Raw genomic sequence first — 19184 nt, forward strand, 5'->3', positions numbered from 1 at the left:
TTCGCTGAAGACAAGAAAATCTGAATTTTAGCCTGTGAGCACTGAATATATACACGCTGGCCACACCCATTCTGACGGTTAGAAGGGTGTGGAGGGCGCGATTGGTTGCCGCGTTCAGAGCGCTCACTGATAGGCTTAAGCAGTTGCCGCCGAGCAGCCAATGAGCACACTTATACAGCCTGCCTAGGTCTGTCGGCTGCTGCACTGCGTTGACAATGAATACAAAATTAAGGATAATTTTTTGGCTTCAGATCTCGAAGAAAGAAGACTTTCCGATGCGTAAGCAACTTACGCAATACGAGAGAACCTCTCGTAAGAGAACCAGTCAAGTAACAGTGTGACACCTTGTACGTCCTGTTAACATTTGTAATATTATATTTCAACGGTCTCAGTTCCATAACATTCAGGAAGAACTAGAAGATATAAAAACTAAATTGAGTTTTACTCTCCTAACTGACCAATCGTTTCAGTCGGAGGAATGAGGTGAGTGTGTTTTCATGAGTAAAACGTCTCTCTTGTATTCTGTCTGCAGTAAACACTAGAGTTCAGGCAGTCAAACGGTTTCTACTCTTCTTCATGATGAAGAGGAGAAGATCAGGTAATCAATGGTGTAAATACATTACTGTATGTCCTTCAGTTTGGATGTTTTCATTATTCATGAGAGGGAAGTCGTGGACTAATGGTTAGAGAGTCGGACTTGTAACACAATGGTTGTGGGTTTGATTCCCAATACCGGCAGGAAACGACTGAGAGCGAGACACCCAACTGTGTGTGTGTATTCACTACTCACTGCTCCTAATGTGTGTGCACTAACTTGGATGTGTTAAATACAGAGGACAGATTCTGAGTATGGGTTACCAAACTGGGCCTTCTTGTCACTTCACTTTAACAAATCATTGCTGTAAATGATTACTAATCTGCTTGAATTTATAAGGTCTGTACCGATTTATGTGTATAGTTATTTTGAAGGACTTTTATTATGATACGGCCTTAACGTGCACCAACATGTGTATAAAGCGCGCTCTGTTTCCGCTATGTGTATGTGCGCACACTTTCGTGAAGGACGCAGCTTAATGCATGACGGTTTTCTTCCCCCCATGAAGTTTTGTGCATCCCATTTGAGGGTTATAAGGTAAACTAAGTGTAATGTTTATCATTTTTGTGATTGTATCGTTTTATTGTGATGTTGGTTAATGTGTTGGAGTGACAGTGTTTGTTTGTTTTAATTGTTTGTGTTTTTGCTGTAGCTCTTACGGTGTCTACATGAGTGTCACGAATAAAACGCTAATGGAAACATCAGTTTAAGGAGTAATTTGACCATCATTCAAGTGGGGTAGCTACAATTGCTGCCCTCTACTGGAAAGACATTGAAATTGAAAATTAAATATATCAAAAGCATCTTTAGCATTCACAAATGATGATGATGAAGCATGAATATAGTTTACAATCTGCTGCTAGATTCATCTCTGGGACTCTGATGGGCCGATTCTTCAAAAGTGTTCACACCTGTTACTTTTTCACGAGCCTCATCTCTCTAGATCTGCACTGGTTGTTTCGCCTGCTTGTTGATTCCAGAGAGAGTTTATTATCATCACCAGATCTCAAATCGTGGGTCTGTGAGGAAGAGCTTTCTGGATTCAATTCTGTTGTTAAAGAGCCTAAAGATACACACACACATTGATATTAGAAACAGTGCTGAAACAAACACACCATCACGAACAGAGATCAGATTTGTAGACATAAATTGTGCCAATGTTTTAATTTATTTTTAATGGATGATAAATTGTAGTAGATAGCAAAGGAAAAACAGAAACAAAATGGCCTTGAATCAAAGAGAAATCACTTCAACTCAGAGATCACAGTTTTATTTTTGAGCCTCATGTTTGTTGCTACTGTAAGACTTCAGCTCAAATAACTTTAGAAGGGAATGTGATTCTGTGACGTTCACACACACACACCTTACTGTCTTTATGTCACTGTTGCGACAGACGATACTGTAGATTCTCAGAGCCCCAGTGTCAGTGATGCTATTGCCACTAAAACTGCAGATCAAACAAACAAATCAGACAAAACGCTAAAATATTACATTATACTTCATACTTCGTGTCTCAGTCACTCACTCAATGTTTTGTGCTTTGTGGAGGTTTGGGAGCAGCAGATCCAGGCTGGGATCAGTGAGACGGCACTGACTCAGATCCAGTTCAGTCAGTCCTTCAGAATATTCCAGAATCAGCGCCAGACCTCGACAGACCTGCGGCTCCAGAGGAGTCTGACTGAGGTCCACCTCGTCACCCAGAGCTCGAGAAAGAGACTCCGCTTCCTCAGGACTCACATGAGCCAGAAACTGAAGCAGCAGAGATTTATCACAGCTGAAACACACAGAGAAAGAGATGATTTATATTTATATTTATATTAGATTTCTGTCTGTGTGTGTATGAATGTAATCTGTTGATGTTTCTACCAGAGTTTCACAGCATGTAACACTGGGAACAGCTGGTCCATTCCAGCTGTGTTAATCTCACAGTCCTGTAGAATCAGCTGTGTGTGTGTGTGAGCTCTCTGAATGACTGTGGTCATCACACGGCAGTCCTCAGTGGTCAGATGTAGAGTCTCAGAGTGTGTGTTTGTGGTCAGATCCAGAGCAGAACGGCAGGAGAAGTCCAGCTTGTGTTGCAGGACGGAGAGCAGAACTGAGGAAAACTCCTGCTGGACATCAGAGACACTGCAGCAGCGAAGCATCTTCAGTAACAACAGCCTGTCAACCCTGAACACACACACACACACACACACACACACACACACACACACACACATCATCATCAACGCTGAACACACACACACACACACACACACACACACACACATCATCACCGCTGAACACACACACACACACACACACACACACACACACACACACACACACACATCATCAACCCTGAACACACATACACACACACACCAACACTGCAGCAGCGAAGCATCTTCAGTAACAGCAGCCTGTCAACCCTGAACACACACACACACACACACACACACACACACACACACACACACACACACACACACACACACACACACACACACACACACACACACACACACACACACACACACACACATCATCATCATCATCATCAACACTGAACACACAGACACACACATCATCAACACTGAACACAGACACACACATAATCAACAAACACAAACAAACACACACACAGTTTTTTGCCCTATAAAATACAAATCAAGCATAGCATTAGTTCTGGCAGGTCACGTTAGTCAAGCTCGCATCAGTTGATCCACATCTACCTATTAGGAATACGACGCCTATCACTGTATACATAAGCTCCTTCAGTATTATCAGCAGCTATCGCGTTTCTCAGGAGCTAATTACCCTCCTCCATCCCCAGCTCCTCCTCTCGCTCAGGATTTGGCATTCTGATTCCCCTTGAATCAGAATAATTATCGAATCATTTTGTACTTTAAAATCTTGAATTAAATATATTTGCAAACTTTCATGTTGGTTCTGTTCTGTTTACCCCAAGGGGGAATATTGCTGCTCTCGCCCAGAACGGAACCATACCGCCAATCCAAACTGTATGCTAATTGTCAATCGTATTTGACGGTAGTGGTTCTGACAGAACTGACAAAATAATTTGTCTTTAACTAGTTGCAAAATAATGCAAGCCTTCCATAAGGCTTTTCTATCACACAAAATCTGTTGAATGTTACAAACAGGCCGAGAGAAAGAGGAGAAGAGAGAAATAAGGAGTTTCTCAAATGAAAGGCTGCATATCTCCACTTTCACGTCATTCAACACTGTCGAAGTCTGTTTCCATTTATAGGATCTTTGGAAAGCAGCCTTTGAGACCACGGATGATTGCCATTTAGCACTACATTAAGTCAGAAAACAAAGATTTTTAAATATAGTTTTTTTTCTTTAAAATATATTTTTAATATGAAATACACTAGACTCCAGTGTTCAATGCTTCAGAAGGACTGGTAAAGGAGGAACACAGCCTTGGCATTGAGAAGCCTCTCCAGAGAAAAGCAGCGAGACCTAATGTGGGAGACGTGTCTGAAGAGAGGCACAATGCTCTCCAGCTCCTCCTCTGGTATGGAGGTCCACAGCAGGTCGAGTGAAACTGCAGTGCAGTGCTGCAGTGTGAAGCGCAGCGCCGCACAGTGGACAGAGTCCAGATCTCTGCTCTGCAGGGTGATGTAGTTCTTCACTGAACTCAACAGACTGGACACACACTCAACAGAGCCGCTCTCATAGATCTCTGTGATTACAGACAGCATGAAGATAGAGCTCATCCTGTACACACACACACAAATCATCATGATTAAAGATTGATCTTTTTTAATCACTTCTTATTCAGTCCAAGATTTTATGTGAAAAAATAAAACCTTTAAATCTTGCCATTCATTTAGAGGTTTTATATCATTTCTAAAGTGTTTTTGAGATATAAATAATTTATTGAACAGCTTACCGTTTAAACTGAATCCTGTTCAGAAATGGCAGCATTTCTCTGATGTTGCACTGAATGTTGCTCTTTCTGAAGTCCACAGTGATTTGTTGAATTCTGTGCTGCAGGAAATAGTGAAGCTCTTCCCAGCTCAAGGAACAGGAAGTCAGATCTCCACCCACTTTCTGCAGGAAGTGCTGAGTCAGTTCCTCTTCCTGAGCTTCATACACACATTCAACCAGCTTCTGGAGACTCTCTTTAGATGGTCTACACAACACAGAATTCAATGTTTTATTTCTATGCCATGATAAATATAAGGTCAAACACTGCTGAAATGTATGGGGCGCCGTTTGTAAAGCGGTTCACACTGAAAATAACAGCAACATTTTGTCACATTTAGCTTCAAACAATGTTTAAAAAACTGGTATGAATTTTTGACGGTCACTTTTTAGCACATTTACAACAATATGTCAACTTAGAGATACTTTAAATAGTTAAATCTAAATATTAAATGTTATACCTAAATGTTAAATCTAAATGCTAAATCTAAATGTTAAATCTAAATCTAAATGTTAAATCTAAATGTTAAATCTAAATCTAAATGTTAAATCTAAATGTTAAATCTAAATGTTAAATCTAAATGCTAAATCTAAATGTTAAATCTAAATGTTAAATCTAAATCTAAATGTTAAATCTAAATCTAAATGTTAAATCTAAATGTAAATCTAAATCTTAATGTTAAATCTAAATATTAAATCTAAATCTAAATCTAAATTTTAAATCTAAATGTTAAATCTAAATCTAAAAGTTAAATCTAAATCTAAATGTTGAATCTAGATGTTAAATCTAAATCTAAATCTAAATGTTGAATCTAGATGTTAAATCTAAATCTAAATCTAAATGTTGAATCTAGATGTTAAATCTAAATCTAAATCTAAATGTTGAATCTAAATGTTTCGGGTGAAACTAAATATTTAACTAATATGCAAATTCAAAATGCCGGTAACCGGATTTAGATTCAACATTTAGATTTAGATTTAGATTTAACATTTAGATTTAGATTTAACATTTAGATTTAACATTTAGATTTAGATTTAGATTTAACATTTAGATTTAACATTTAGATTTAGATTTAACATTTAGATTTAACATTTAGATTTAGATTTAACATTCAGATTTAACATTTAGATTTAGATTTAACATTTAGATTTAGATTTAACATTTAGATTTAGATTTAACATTTAGATTTAGATTTAACATTTAGATTTAAATGTAACATTTAGATTTAACATTTAGATTTAGATTTAGATTTAACATTTAGATTTAACATTTAGATTTAACATTTAGATTTAGCATTTAGATTTAACGTTTAACATTTAGGTGTAACATTCAATATTTAGATTTAACTATTTAAAGTATCTCTAAGTTGACAAATATTGTTGTAAATGTGCTAAAAAGTGACCGTCAAAAATTCATACCAGTTTTTTAAATGATGTTTGAAGCTAAATGTGAAAAAATGTTGCTGTTATTTTCAGCGTGAGCCGCTTTACAAACGGCGCCCCATAGAAATGTGTCTTAAAGGAGAACTCCGGTCAATTTTAACATTGAGCTCATTTTTTTGTACATTTTGAAGTGCTGTCCATACAGTGCCCAGCCAATGTGAGTGATTCCTTCAGAGTGAACATGGGTGAATCTGAATTTACATCCTGTTTTCGGTCGAAGTCCATAGTAGTCGATTGTTGAGTTCACGCGCGTGATCATAGGTAACTAAACATATGCACGTGAACTCGACAATCGACTACTATGGACTTCGACCGGAAACAGGATGTAAATACAGGTATGAGCGCTGGCTGAATTAACATCACTTTTATTCATATCTTTCACATCTACTGCAGTCAGATTCACCGTGTTCACTCTGAAGGAATCACTCACAATGGCTGTGCACTTGTAATGACACATCAAGGATGTTAAGAGGCTAAAAGCAGGTTTAAAACTTGCCCCATTGAAGTCAGCAGGGTGCCAATTTTAAAATGAGGATAACATGGTGTAGGCAACACCATTTTTTGTCGTTGTTCTCTTTATTGACAGCACTCCAAATTTACAACCGTTGTTGACCGTTGTTACAACCGTAATTTACAATTAGCAACTGTTGGCAACCGGATGGGGCGTGTCTGGCGACGCGACAAAGTTGAGATTTGTTTAACTTTTATGCAAATGAAGAGCAACTTTCGGGAGCGACAACCAATAGGAGTGAAGTGGGGTGCACGTGATCCGTCACTCTTCAGTGCCGAGTCCGACCAAGGCAAGAAGAATGAGAAGCTCATTTTAGTAGTCAGAAACTGTCCTATAATGTATGATATGTGTCCGTGTACATACGGTGGTACTAACTCCGAGTCTGAATGCTTTTGTGAACTCAGATAGACCGGAATTTGCCTGTTTGCTGCAGTTAGATAGCCGTGATGGCAAAGAGCACTCGCTGTTTCTCGTTCATCTTTAATATTATACATTTTATGTACTGAAAATGTTTGTTTGTAGTGGCAAGAAAACGGATTGTTCTACAACATGGAGTAACATCCGTGAATGTCACTCACAAACATTACTAGGCAAACAGTAGTGGGAACGCCTACTAGCGACCGCACCAAGTCGCTTGTAGTGTGAACGCAGCTTTATAGTCTTATACCTGAGAATCACTGGGCTCTGGTGACACAGTAGGACACATAGAGAAACAGACGCCATCTTGGATTCAGTTAGGTTCAAACACTGGACAGTCCAGAGTCTCAGAAAGATGGCCAAACTGCTCAGGACTCTGGACCACTTCCTCTCTGACAGCCGTTCACCGTTCAGATCAAGTGTGAGTTCATTAATAGTGACAGGAGTTTGAGCCCTCATTGACCTCAACACCTGCACTATTCTCAGCACCATATCACCACTCAGCCTAAACAAAACAATACACACTGTAAATATTAGCAGGAAAATTAATCAAGATCAACATTTGAGATGATTATTAATAATCCTGTCTGTACCTGAGTGTGTGTATGTGTGTGATGTGTCTGAAGAGAAGCCTTGTTCCTCTTATAGAGATGGCTTTAGGTTGTAGAGAGAGGTTGAGTCTGTCAGAAGAGAAACGTAAGACTCTTCCCACAGACATGCAGGTTTTACTGGGTAAACTTCCTTCCAGACTGACGGAGGAGCCGAGAACCTCCAACAGTAAAGTCACCAGCTCTGGATTCTCTCTGAGCTGAACCACTTTAACTAAAGTTAACAAAAACTGCTCAGAACAGCTGAAAAATACAATAAATACTTGATTACAATGACACATGACTCATTACAATTGGAAAAAGAAATGAACAATGCATTGTATTTCATGTGTAAAAAATCTAAAGACTCTTAGGACCAGTTCACACAGAACATGTTTTTCCATTCTCTGCGCTACTTGTCCGTTGTTTTTCAATTTAATCATGCGCTAGACGGACGTGTTTGACCACTGCGCTCATGTCTCGCACAGGCCCCGTTCTAGGATTGTGTGACTTGGGGGGGAATTTCGAAAACTATGTAATGTTTGTTGGTCACACTTGATTTAATTTATGAAGCATTGTTTTGTTTTTCTTTTCTTTTTTTCCAAATTCAGAATGATTCACTTTGATTTCTAATGAAATTGTATTAAATACTAGATAAAATGCATTTTTTTTTTAGTTTTTTAATACTTTCTATCAAAAATAAACTACTTAATATTGTTTATTGCATGAACAGTAATTTGAGAGGAACTTTAAATATATGTACAGGTCAAGTCACATGATATTTGTTTACATATAGACCACAAGACATAATAATAACTGAATTTACAAAAATATCCAGTTCATATGTGTTGTTTCCTGAACTATCAAAAGCTGCAAACATTCACTGATGCTCAAGGCAACACAACACATCAAGAGCCGGTGGGTGTAAAGCTTTGAAAAGGAGGATTGGATGATCCTTATTTTATTTTAAGATCTTAGTTTTTAGTACTGTCCTGCAGAAGCTGCATAAGATACTTACATATTTCCAGATGACAAATTTATCCCCAATTATCCTGTGTAAATATTTACACCCCCTGCATTTTAATGCATTGTGTTTTCTTCTGGAACGTCAGTAAATGTTTTCAGTTTGTAAATTATGACTTCAACTAATAAGCTTCTATGCAACAAAGAGTGCAAAATATTGATAAAATATTTTACAGCAGAGCATAACTGAGCAAAACAATTCCATATTTTACTACAATAGTTACATATTTACTTTTTTTTGTCTCTAGATTTTTCATGGCTTAAATAACAATTTTAAATTACCTATTTCAATTTCCAAGTTTTCCATGATCGTGTAGCAATGCATCAATGGTGCAATTATGAAGGAGCTGTTATCTGTCTCTAGTATTTCACGTTTTTTAACTGATTAAGTGTTTATATATTTTTTAAATAATTAAATATATAAATTATAAATTAACTTTATAAAATAATAAATAATGTGTGCTATCACAAAAAAAAAAAAAAAAAAAAAATCCTGGGAATACACAGGCACTGTGTCTATGTGTGAGTTGCAAATATAACCCATTATAATCAGTGATGCTGTTGCTGTCTACACTGGATGCGTAGCGTGACTGAGCGGTGCAGTACGGTACAGTACAGTACGGTACGGTTCGGTAAACCATGAATCGGCTTGCGTTTCCTCTAGAGATGTTCCGATACCCTTTTTCCCTTCCCGATACCGATTCCGATACCTGGACTCAGGGTATCGGCCGATACCGAGTACTGATCCGATACCTGGGTGTGTATCTATACAGCTGCAATTCATACTAGCCCTGTATGAATTGATATAATTATTTTATGGTGTGCTTCAGACTAATCCCCTAATAAAACATGAACAAATACATACAGTGAACTAGAGTATTTTTATTATCTGACATACATTTCACAGCAATATATTATTTATTTTTCTTAAGTGAAAAAGAACTTCAAATGCAGCCACACATCTAATCCTATAAACTGAAAAAGGTATTTGTTTTATTTAGTTATATAACTATGAATAATATAAGAAAAATAATCTCTTTATAACTTGAAGTCCAGAAACAATTTGCTAAATAAACGGCATTTCATTTTTGAAATACATAAGAAAAAAAAGGTACAACAGTAACTTGTACTCAATCTAACGTTAGTGCAGCCACAATGTAGTGAAATAAGAGACTTGAGTAATAGTGTATAAATAAACCTCAACTAAAGATGTCGGTAGTAAAGCTGATTGTTTTCACATCTTTTATTTTACATGAAATGTGTTTACGCACTATCTCGAATAGGGAACGCTGTTTCAGAGATGTATTTGCGACCAGACAAACTGTACCGGGGCTCCAAATGCTCAATTAAGCGGCGAAATCCATTGTTTTCGATGACTGAACAGCGGCTGGTCATCCAGAATAATAAACTCAATAATTTTGTTGGATAAATGTATCGCTCGTTGGCTGTCTTTTGAAAACCTTTCTCTTCGTTTGAATGAAGCTTCCAGAGATTGTTGATTCTGGCGCGGCTCATCCTTCTCTGCCCTTGCGTTTATGTAACCGTCGTGTTCTGCGGGGTGACGCGTCTTTAATGCTTTATTAAGTTACTCGTGTTGAAGTTGCTTCTTCTTGTGCCACCCCTCAAAATTACAGTATGGAATATGAGACATGTCGCCGTTTTAATGGCTGGTTGGTCCAGTCTGAAATACTCCTGCCAAACAGCGGACATACTGCCAGCGCGCGTTTTCATTTCTTCTTCGCTGCTCTAAACAGTGGTTGCTTGTGGCAACAGCACAACTTCCTGCGTTGCCACAAGCAACCACTGTTTAGAGCAGCGAAGAAGAACTGATCTCCGATTTGCCGCGTTAAGCAAAGCTAGCGTGCTTTACTAGGTAATGTTATTGTTTAAGAAAATGGTATCGGATCGGTACATGGGTACAAGTACTCGCCGATACCGATGCCAGCATTTTGATTGGTATCGGCGGCATTTCCGATACTGGTATCGGAATCGGAACAACTCTAGTTTCCTCTGCCAACAGTACCCTTACTTGATAGGCGTGGTGTAGCCTATGCCGGAAAGAAGCGATCGACGTCATTTTCACGCAAAGAAGAAAGCGACATAAACAACGATCTTGTTCTTGCTTCCCGGAGTGTTTGTCACAAGAAGCCAAGCGCCGACATTAGGCGTTTCTCAAAAGCAAGTACGCAAAGTTCGGTCTTGCCAAGTCCGACTCAGGAGAATGACTCCCGACGACGCGAGTCTACGGAGGGATTATTGGGTCAGATTGAAAACTAAAAGTCTAAAACTAAAAGTCTTAAACGAAAACTAAAAGTCTAAATTTGAAACTAAAAGTCTAAGTCGAAAATGAATTTGGTATTTAGGATTGGTCATTTGGTATTTAGGATTGGTCATTTGGTATTTAGGATTGGGCATTTGGTATTTAGGATTGGGCATTTGGTATTTAGGATAGGGCATTTTGTATTTAGGATTGTGCATTTGGTCATTTAGCCATTTAGGATTTAGGATTGGGCATTTAGGGATTTAGGATTGGGTATTTGGTATTTAGGATTGGGCATTTAATCATTTAGCCATTTAGGATTTAGGATTTGTGGATTTAGAATAGGGAATTTGAGGATTGGGCATTTAAGGATTGAGGATTGAGGAGTGAATGCAAATAAGGAGGCGTGGCCCAAATACTGGAGGCTGGGTTTGAAATGGCACCTTATGGACAGCAGAGGGAGCTCCCAGTGCTGAGGAGCACACTGTAATGAAACCAAACAGAGCGAGTGAGCAGGGCTGGAGCAAGGACTGTACTTTTTAATTTTGATAACTTCAACTTAATGACAGCGTTGTAACATTTATGTGGCCTCACACACAAAGTCACCAGTGAAAGGAGTGCTATCGGTCTGACAACGAGAAAGCAGCAGCCAGTGCAGCAGGTAAGATGCTAACATTAGCTACTAATTATATTAGCTGATATTGCTAACATGCTTTAGTAGGCTATTGTTATACGCATTATTTATTTTTTTTAACTACGGTTAACCCCAATAACAGGAGTAGATACACTCCTTTCACATTGCCAGTAGATGTGCTTGTTTCAGTTTTTTTGCTATATAGCCTCTCTTTCTCTCTCTCTCTCTCTCTCTCTCTCTCTCTCTATATATATATATATTTTTTTTTTTAACGCAACGCATCAGAAAAAACAAGGTTAGGAAACAGTAACTGTACGTTCACACGGTCACACTGCCGCCGACTTGAGCTGCAAAGAAGCTCTGGCCGCCCTGTCAAGGACGCTTCAAAAAGTACAGGGAAGCTTGTTGACAATAACAACGCTTGTTGATAGTGGGTGCGCGCGCGCAGATCTAATTGTAACAGACCACAGTGATATTGTGAAAGCCGTGGCAAGAGACAAGCAGCTTCTTTATTACTATATCTGTGTGCTATCTATTACAACTTAAAAATGCCCAATCCTAAATACCAAATTCATTTTCGACTTAGACTTTTAGTTTCAAATTTAGACTTTTAGTTTTCGTTTAAAGGAGACATAACCTGCAATTTTCACTTTTCCACGAGAATCAATGTATGTTATGATTGCCTAACGATTATACACTGGCCGGGAAGCCGATATTTAAAAGTGAAGCGTTTGTTTACCTCAGGGTAAATAAACCAGCGCGCGTGCACGCGCACTCAAATACGAGATTTTGATTTCAGCCCCGTCTTGACGTCATGACGGGGCAGGATATACCATATATGGACACCGCAAACCTATGCCGCGGGAAGCCCGCCCCTCTCCCCCTCAGATTCAGTTCAGTCGAGAAAGATGGAGAAACGAGTACACACCTGAGTTGCTCTGTGGTTGACTGCCACAAACAACATGTAAATGTGTTTTCTCTACCAAAAACAGACCAAACTATCAGGGACCAGTGGATTAAATTCATTTTTAATGACGCTGTCCCAACAACCCTTTCAACTGGCTTATCGTTAGGAGTCTGCGCTAAACATTTCACACAGGAATCATACACAAATTTGGGGCAATATCAGGCGAAGTTGGCCTCGAAGCTCTGTTTGGAAAAAGGTGCAATTCCAACCATCAGAGACTTGCCTGAAATTGAAACGGTAAGACTGAGTTTTTATTGCTCTACTGTGTGTAACAAACTGCAGCTAACTGCTAATGCGGCTATTGTATGCTAGCGGGAGTATTAGCTTCAGATATCGCATCAGATCTCGCGAGACAATAATGCCTTCAGAAATAAGGGTCTGAGGAGCTCTGTGTTTATTTTTTTTCCACTTTTCTTTTTTAGAAGGGCCTGAAAGACTATAATACAGCAGTAGGTATCCAAGGTAATACTAGGTTATGACTCCTTTAAGACTTTTAGTTTTAGACTTTTAGTTTTCAATCTGACCCAATAATCCCTCCATACGAGTCCGGTTATTCTGCAAATGGAATAGCGCGTTCTCGAAAGCGTCACTCAGCTCGCTCTGTATGGAGCTTATAATATGACAAAAAGATTTGAATTTGAATTGTGTAAATTTGAATTATTTGCAAGTGTAATCTAACAAAATAGAATTTTAGGTGGTAGTTTAAATAGTTTTGAATTTGAGTTTTTTAAACGAATATTGAACATTTGAAATTTAACAAATTGAAATGTTTTTATGGCTGAATTTTATAGACATGTATTTTCAAACAGCTAATTTGTTTGTTCTGAATTCTTATACTGCAAATATTCAGTTTAAAAAAATACAGATCCAAGTTTTCAAGATGAAGAAATTCGGAACTTCAAATTCAGTTTTCTAAAATTCAATCTCAAAAATTCAATCTCAAAAATTCAATCTCAAAAATTCAATCTCAAAAATTCAATCTCAAAAATTCAATCTCAAAAATTCAGATCTTACAGAAAGTAGGTCACAGGTCATCCACAGGGAAGAGTAAAGGATCTCAGAAAAGTCGAACAGAGCATTTTGGCTTCACTGCAGTAGTTTTCTGCCGCAAACGCGGTGGTGGTTCAAGAGAATCCGTGTATCTTTCGTTCAGTCGTTTTTTTATTTAATATTAAGAGAAAAATGAGAAAACAGCTTGAGTATTAGATTTCTAATATTCTAGTAATAATAGTCCGCTGCAGCAGTTGCACGGAGCTTACAAAACTTAACGCGTGTATTGCAACTATAGGCTACATTTAATTTTCTCATCAAACAACTAGACTAACGAATGTCTCGGTACAACAGAAGAGCCTAGAAAGGGCTTTTTCTCTGTGTAGACCAGCAGTTGGTCTGAATTTGCTATAACCTATAGCCTATTTTCTGGACTGTAAAGGCTAAGTCACGTTTTATCATGAAACACGCTGTGATTTATTCAAAAGTGACTCAGGCATATATAATGCATTTAACGTTAAATAATCTAAATGTTGACTTCCAAAAGTAGGCGCGCCAAGAAGGCTATTCTCTGTATTTTGGTTCATTTTTGGTGAGCGCCAGAAAGATCGAAAGAGACCGAGACGCGCTAAAGCAGCGCATCATGTTGTTTTATTTATTTTTCAATGACATTATATTTTGTAGTCATTTTGAATGTACACAAATAAAAATATACATTTTACTGTTTCGAATGATGTCATATTATCTGTATGACTATAATGGACAACTCTTCTGATTATTCTTTTCACTCCTCTCAGAAATCTTGCGAGGAGCACTGGTCGAGGCAAATTTATGGTGAAATTATTGTCTTTCCACTTCCGTATTATGGCCCCAAAAGTGCTCACTGGACCATTCAGAAGCTTAGAATGGCGCCTATAACCAATGCCATCATTATGTTTTGCAACAATTAGGTTGCGAAGGTCTTGAGACAGCTCTTTGCTTTTACCCATCATGAGATGTGTCTTGTGTGACACCTTGGCAATGAGACCTTTTTGTAGGCCATCATTTGTGACTGTACCAGCTGTTATTAATTTCCACTGACAGGGGGCTGGATTCCTTTTTAATTACTGTAAGTTTTCAGCAGTTGTATTGGCTTTCCATGCCTTTTTGCGCCTCCCTTTCTTCATGTGTTCAATACTTTTTCCCTGTGTCATTTCACATTATTACACATAACTTAATTTCTGAACTTATTTTTGTTTGTTTCTTTGTATGGCTTACTTGGGTTGTTACCAACATCTGGTGAAAATTTCATGTCAATAGCACCTTTGGAAATATATTTACTGAGAAAAATGATGATGTGTTCAATAATGTTTTCCCCGCTGTAAACTACTCCAAATCATTTAATCTATTTTCTATGCTGTGTAAAGTTGTTAATATCTCAATGATTTGTATTAATTTACTACATTACACAGCCTACAGTTATATTCAGAGGAGAGCATTTCTATTATTTTGATTATACCAGACAATGGAAAAAAACTGTTAAAACCAAACAATTAATGGAGAAAAATGTACTTTCCGAATGTAAGTGACAAAAGGAGAAAGACGCTATTTGGTTCAACAGTCGTGGACAGATTCTTTAGCTTTTATTTTGTTCAACTTGATTTTTTTTTAAAATAGTTCTTGGTTTTAATAGTCAAATTTCTAAACTTTTGAAATATTGAATTTGTCCTTACTGATTGTAATATAGTATTTCATATATAGATGTGTGAATTGAATTGTTTTGTGAATCCCAAACTTTCACTTGCTGTATTAAAAATCAACATAGTAAATTAACAATGTTTTTCCAAATTACACCCCAATCCAAAACATACATAAACAAAATAAATGTTCTCACCAATGCCTTCCTAAAACATGTTAATGATGAAAAAAGAAATAACATCATGAATATCAATGTCTGGGTCTCTGAGAGTTAAATCAACAAAAGCATGTAAGTTCAGGTACCTCAGCTGTGAGATGTAGGACAGACACTGAAGGAAACTCTTCATTTCACTCTTTTCCTCTGAACATCCTCTCAGCTCTACTGGTTTCTTCTCTGTCTGGAGTTTCAGCACTTCCAGGAGGACGGAGGTCTTTCTCTGTGAGAGGTCTATGATCCAGACATCAGGTAACTGGAAAACTGACTGTAATGCTGGAAGGAAACTCCTGCCTGTTTGAGTCTCATAGTTCTTCACATGTGAGTAAAGATCCAGCAGGAAATCACTCTGTTTAATTCTGTCAGTCCATTTATAAGGAAAAGATGTGTAGGTCTCTTGATAAGGAAAAGATGTGTAGGTGCAGACTGATGATAACAGTTTCAGCTTCTGCTCTCCTGTCTGTGTCTCAGTCTCTGCTGCTTTAATCAAGAGTCTCAGAAGAAATCTGCTTTGAACACTTTCATTCAGATTAGAGAATCTGTAACAAAATGGAAATGAGAAATGTGAATAAATTGAAATATCACAGAACTTATTATAGCTAAATACTTGACTAAATAATACAAATGTAAATAATGTGTTTGTTTCCTGTTTTCAGCTCACATTGTTGTAAACACTTGAAAAAAGCACATTAGTCATTAAATACTGTAATTTACACTTTATAATGAATACATTTTCCCCAAATATATTTACAACATTATGTGTCCTGAAATGATCAACTTACATTTTTACATGGCTGCAAAAAACCTGCAATATAAAAGGAGTGAACCTCATTGACAACTTCAATCTTTTCTGGAGTCAGAGACAACTTTTTCATCGGGATGGCCATCACCCAAACAAACTTGGTTCAAGAGTGTTAAAGGACAATATCTACTTCTCCCTCAATCATCCTTCTGCAGTGTGTGCCAATCCACTCAATCTGAACGGCACACACACACCTGGACACAGTATGAATGACCACGGGTCTTCACTTCAGCAGCAAAATGGACATGTGGTTGACCTATCACACCAGGACAATGATAACACCACTCCGCCACAACAACCTCTGCTCACAGACTCAATATCTGCTGAACCCTGCCCACAGAGCTCACCACAGACAGACATATTAGAACTGCTCAAAGATTCAGCACCCAAGGACGGCTTCCTGGAAAACAGCCAGGGAAGCCAAGACAGCATATTTGCTATGAACCCTGTTACGGTGGCTTTAATATACCGGCCCCCAAAACCAAATAAGGTTTTCGTTCAGGAATTCTCTGATCTTTTGAGCGCAATGTCTACGAATTATGACTGTTTCTTACTTCTGGGTGATTTTAATGTTCATATTTGTTGTGCAAATGATACCCTCTCAAGTGAATTTTTAAATTTGATAGAGTCGTTTGATTTAATACAAGGGGTTAAAAGCCCTACCCATAAACGAGGACACATGTTAGACTTAATTTTAACCCATAACCTGCAAATAGACGACACAAATATCTGTGAGACTAACTTTTCTGACCATATGCCAATAATCTTCAAGACTTCTACTACCATCAAACCTGTATCCCAGGGGGACTCTAGGCGTTGGTCAAGGAGATTAAGCAGCACCTCTAGTACTGACTTCTCAGCACTGTTTAAAACTAAGTGCAATATTTTGATGCTGGAAACCCCGCTTCATCTTTTAAGTGTTGATGAGCATTGGACTTTACTAAACTCAACTTGCATGGACATTTTAGATGTTATCGCTCCGCTCAGACTGACAAGCAATAAAAGAAAAATAAATGTTTGGTTACTTTTACAATCTTGTACTGTATATAATGTAAATCTGTTATAGTTTTGTTGACTTTTAAAATTGAGCTTAAAGGCATAAAATGTGCGCAGATTCAAACAGATTCAAAATACAGTGAAGTGAAACTGATGGAGAAGTAGGTACAGTAAGAGAATATCCAAAAATTCAGGTACCTCAGCTGTGAGATGTAGGGCAGACACTGAAGGAAACTCTTCATTTCACTCTCTTCCTCTGAACATCCTCTCAGCTCTACTGGTTTCTTCTTTGTCTGGAGTTTCAGCACTTCCAGGAGGACGGAGGTCTTTCTCTGTGAGAGATCTATTATCCAGACATCAGGTGACTGGAAAACTGACTGTAATACTGGAAGGAAACTCCTGCCTGTTTGAGTCTCAAAGTTCTTCACATGTGAGTAAAGATCCAGCAGGAAATTACTCTGTTCATCAGGATCATCATAATCATACCACTCTTGATCAAAAGGGAAGGTTTTGTAACTGCACACAGACGACAGCAGAGTAGAGAATCTTGTTCCTGTAACTGTGACATTTTCTACAGCAGCAACACTGAGATTCAGCAGGAATTTCACCGCAGACTTCTTCTTCATTTCTACATCATCATCATCATCATCATCATCATCATCATCATCATCATAGAACCTAAACCTGATCAAATACAGAGAAATAAAAATCTGGTTAATTTATGACAACATACAGCATTTATAAATCAACTATAGAGTGCAAAAAAACAATTATTCTGATAATAAGAAACATAAAAGTAACATTTATACATGAAGACAGACTCTAATGACATTTATTCCACTTTTTCCAAGGTCCATATACAGGATATAGTGTAGCGTCAGGACTGAATCACGATGACCGATTCAGTTCTAAGCTTCAGAAAGCTTTTAACCTTTTTGGACTTCATGTAAATCACAGGCCTAGCGCCAATGAGTCTGGATCAAATTGTCCCCATTGTCACTTTAGTGTCCTGTCAGAGGCTGAACAGAAACACCTTTGTGAGCTTCATAAAGATCTGAATCAACTCAACTTCCCTCTCACGCCAGGAACGAAAGAACATGTGGCTTGGAAACAGGAGAAACGCACCCAAAATACACAGATTCTTTCCATTTAACTCATAATTAAGTCATCCCAAAATGTCTATGATATATTCCTGTGTGTATGAATGCCCCCAGCTTATATTAGCCTAGTTACAACTTTCTAGTTGTGTTAGTTAAACTCGAAGTGTTTATAAGTGTAAGAATGTTTCTCTGCTTCTTCCAGCCATATCTTTCTTGGTATCGAAATATTCCTCTCGTTACGCCTTAATTACGATGTTTAGTGTTACAATACAATGTATAATACTATTTTTACCATCCTTTGGAGTAAAAATTACCAATTCTGACATCATTACACATGCAGATTAGGCTGTCAGAAGGAGACAAAGAAACTCTCTCCCGCTAAACGTTCATAACTACTATTGATCATTTCAGCCAAAATAGGTGTGGACTGATTTATCCTTAAAGGACGACGACAATCGCTCATTTTCACTCATTCCTTCTTCGCTGTCCGCTCTTTTTCCTGTCCTTCGGATGAGACAACATCCTCTTGATTTTCGGCAACTTTACTTTCAAGTAAACCTTTTAAACTTCCAGCGAACGACGCGCCCTCTGGAAGAACTCGAAGAACACTTCAAGCTCACGAATCACGCACCGAGCAGAGAGAGAGAGAGAGAGAGAGAGAGAGAGAGAGAGAGAGAGAGAGAGAGAGAGAGAGAGAGAGAGAGAGAGAGAGAGAGAATTGAATTTTGAAAAAATCTTTATTCACAATAATTCACACAACTATTACAACAGAAGGGAAAGAAACTAATCAAAACACCTTAACCCAACACACAATAACAGGTACCATCAAGCCTCACAAAAGAGGGGGACATTACAAAGAAAAAACTAACTCATCTTCAGAAATAACACACAATGCTCCATTACAACACCAAATCGTCTCAAAATTAGACAAGTCATCCATAGTTTTATAAAATTTAAAATCAATCACCACCCTTGATTTCACCAGCATTAAAAAAACCTCAGTGATGCTTTGGCAAGGCTTTTGCTCAATTTTCC

At 37.9% G+C, this 19184-nt stretch overlaps 1 protein-coding gene across 2 annotated transcripts in view; it reads right to left on the reverse strand.

The window, feature by feature from the left end:
* Positions 1 to 287: 287 nt before the first annotated feature.
* Positions 288 to 19184, reverse strand: part of LOC311306254 (uncharacterized protein) — a 72852-nt gene continuing 53955 nt past the window's right edge. For both annotated transcript variants that reach the window (XM_084434575.1, XM_084434576.1), the window contains 10 exons: positions 17248 to 17733; positions 15341 to 15790; positions 7493 to 7750; positions 7150 to 7404; positions 4494 to 4736; positions 4061 to 4318; positions 2462 to 2764; positions 2121 to 2369; positions 1959 to 2042; positions 288 to 1658 (listed from right to left, as the gene is read on the reverse strand). In XM_084434575.1, coding sequence (XP_084290701.1) covers positions 1592 to 1658; positions 1959 to 2042; positions 2121 to 2369; positions 2462 to 2764; positions 4061 to 4318; positions 4494 to 4736; positions 7150 to 7404; positions 7493 to 7750; positions 15341 to 15790; positions 17248 to 17733 — 2653 coding nt within the window. In that variant the 3' untranslated portion in view covers positions 288 to 1591. The remainder of the gene's footprint in view (positions 1659 to 1958; positions 2043 to 2120; positions 2370 to 2461; positions 2765 to 4060; positions 4319 to 4493; positions 4737 to 7149; positions 7405 to 7492; positions 7751 to 15340; positions 15791 to 17247; positions 17734 to 19184) is intronic.

This window comes from Rutilus rutilus (assembly GCF_951802725.1).
Source record: "Rutilus rutilus genome assembly, chromosome: 1".
In the NCBI taxonomy this organism is placed as follows: Eukaryota; Metazoa; Chordata; class Actinopteri; order Cypriniformes; family Leuciscidae; genus Rutilus; species Rutilus rutilus.